This window comes from Penaeus japonicus, unplaced genomic scaffold (genome assembly GCF_977035675.1).
Source record: "Penaeus japonicus unplaced genomic scaffold, GWHDUDI00000001_assembly GWHDUDI00000037, whole genome shotgun sequence".
NCBI lineage: Eukaryota > Metazoa > Arthropoda > Malacostraca > Decapoda > Penaeidae > Penaeus > Penaeus japonicus.
The window spans coordinates 13495089-13497588 of record NW_028234439.1 but is presented as its reverse complement, the minus strand read 5'-3'; the positions used below and the strand labels follow the sequence as shown (position 1 = coordinate 13497588).

Here is a 2500-nt window from a genome sequence, read left to right as displayed (position 1 = left end):
ATAATACTATAATCATTCATAAAGTTATTGTCTTTAGTTGTAGTAGTATTAGTATTATGATACATAATTATTATAGAGCTACTTTTTGTTTTCAATCTGGTGTCATTGGATAACAGCAGAGCAATGACCACATGATATTTCATCCATTTTGGTAGAAAATTTTTGATATGGTATTTAGAAGTAGTTTAAGTGGTAGAATCTCTTCCTTGTATGAGTATAGTATATATTTATTAAATATTATTGTTATTATTGCAGGAGCAAACTGTGCGATTCAAATGCAAGGTTTGTGATCAGTGGTTCCCAAATCGCTATTTCCAACGCAAGCACATGCTGATGGAGCACGAAGACCAGAGGTACGAATGCCGTGTTTGCAGCTTCAATTCTGTCGATCCGGAGAAGCTGAAGAGCCACATTATCAAACAGCACGTCACAAAGAAGGAACGGAGCGAGTCCGTATCACTGGACGCTGTGCAGGTGGACTTGGACGAGCTTATGACGAAGCACACTCCCCGGAAAGTAATGATGGAAGATGGCGTTGCTCTCGGTAGGGATGCCAGTAACAAGATGCGTTTCATATGTGCAATGTGTGAGAGAATTTACACCAGTAAGTACTCTCTTGAACGTCATGTCAGGTGCCACACCGGTGAGAAGCCTTACACATGTGATGTTTGCAATTTTTCAACAAGCTACCGTGAACACATGCAGCGACATATGACCAGTGTACATCTTATTGTGCATTCAGATGAACCAAAACAAAAGTATGTACCTAAGAACAGGAGGAAGACTGAAGAAAAGAATATTTCAACCGAAGATGATATCGAAGACAAAGAAGTGGTATCAGAAACTCCTGACCCCAATGGGAGCTTTAACAGTAATGATGGAAGTGTTTCCTCAAATGAAACGACTTCATCCGCTGGAAAGAAAAGGCGAAACATTTTGCGCAAACGCTTTGAGTGTGCTGCATGTGGATTGAAGGCCACACACAAAACAGATTTGGTTAACCACATCAAAGAGAAGCATCCAAAGGCCCACATTGAGTCCTTGAGGAATGGAGATGGTTCAAAAGTTCATCTTATTGTCACAGTGTCCAAGAAACCTGTGACTTCACGCAGGATGGTGATAACCTGCCCAGACTGCTCAAAAGTATTCCATGACACTTGGAAATACAAGGTCCATATGCGGTCCCATACAGGTGTTAAACCCTTTGGATGCAGTGTGTGTTCATTCTATGCAACCAGTAAGATGACTGTCCGTGACCACATCCACCGTAAACATAAGGATATCCAAAATCCGAAGATCCTGTTGCGTACTGTTTGCATTGATGGTACTGTTGATCATGTGGAACTCACAATGCCTCAGAGGGAATTCAAATGTGAATTTTGTGATGAAGTCTTCCAAGATAACTATCACATGAAACAACACAAGAAGAAGAGCCACTCTGAAGCCCTACCATTTTCTTGTGTGGATTGTGGGCATAGGGAATGGGCTCGTGCAAACATCATTATCCACTGCATGCAAAAACATCCTGATACAGAGTTGGATGTGTTAGTCTTGCGCAATGGCAAACCTTTAACTGTAGGGCTTCATAAGTTACCCAAGTGTGATCAGTGTGACAAAATATTCCCATATCAGTCACAGCTGTACATCCATCAGAAGCAGCACACAGGAGAACGCAGTTATTTCTGTGACATTTGTAATTATAGCACTAATCACAAGACAGCTCTTAGCAGGCACATCCACAAGCACTTGGAAGGTGACGATGAAGCCCCGAAGAAAAGTGGGGGACGTAAAAAGGGGGCCAAAGCGGCAAGCAAGAGTAAAGATAATGAAACGCCCATCAATTTTGTAGATGTAAATGCTCCACCACATGTTGTGAAACGTGAGGCTGCTGCGGCAGAAAAACGGTGCTAAGTATTAAAGTGCCTTCCACTCATAAGTCCTTGTGCCTTACAATGGGACCATACCTGAAAAAATGTACTGGAAATTGTCTTCCTGAAGATTGTCCAGGATTTTAGGATTAATTGTAGTATGTATTGCCTGAACCAGTAGAATGTTGGTGCTTGATTGTATTGGTATTGTTGATATCAACTTGTTGTTTAGATTTTTGACAGGATATGAGATGATATTTTAATATGAATCTCTAAGGAGGTAGTAAATATGGACTTAAAGAATTTTTGATAATATTTTTCGTAGTAGAAACCATTTATGAATGTTGAGGATTGTCTGACCACATTTATATTTTATGAACAAAATGTTGAAATCATTTGTTGAGATGTATATCCTTCAAAAGGATCATTTGATGGCTTTAATGTTAAGGAAAGTTTATGCCTTTGTTATATTTTACTATGAAGTTTTAGCGATACTACCGCCTGTAGACAAATTATGCATACCCTGTATTTGGTGTACTTCTGATGATAATGTTGTACAGTCAGCTGTGTCACCAAAGTTTGTTTTGTCTTTGAAAATGTTATTATTGCTCTCATTAATCATTCTTCACCCC

General features: G+C 39.7%; 1 protein-coding gene across 1 annotated transcript in view; it reads left to right on the top strand.

Annotated features, from left to right (window-relative positions):
- LOC122264967 (uncharacterized) overlaps positions 1-2500 on the top strand; it is a 7728-nt gene that overhangs the window by 4586 nt on the left and 642 nt on the right. The window contains exon 3 of the mRNA XM_043034090.2: positions 256-2500. This exon is cut by the window's right edge and continues 642 nt beyond it. Coding sequence (XP_042890024.1) covers positions 256-1911 — 1656 coding nt within the window. The 3' untranslated portion in view covers positions 1912-2500. The remainder of the gene's footprint in view (positions 1-255) is intronic.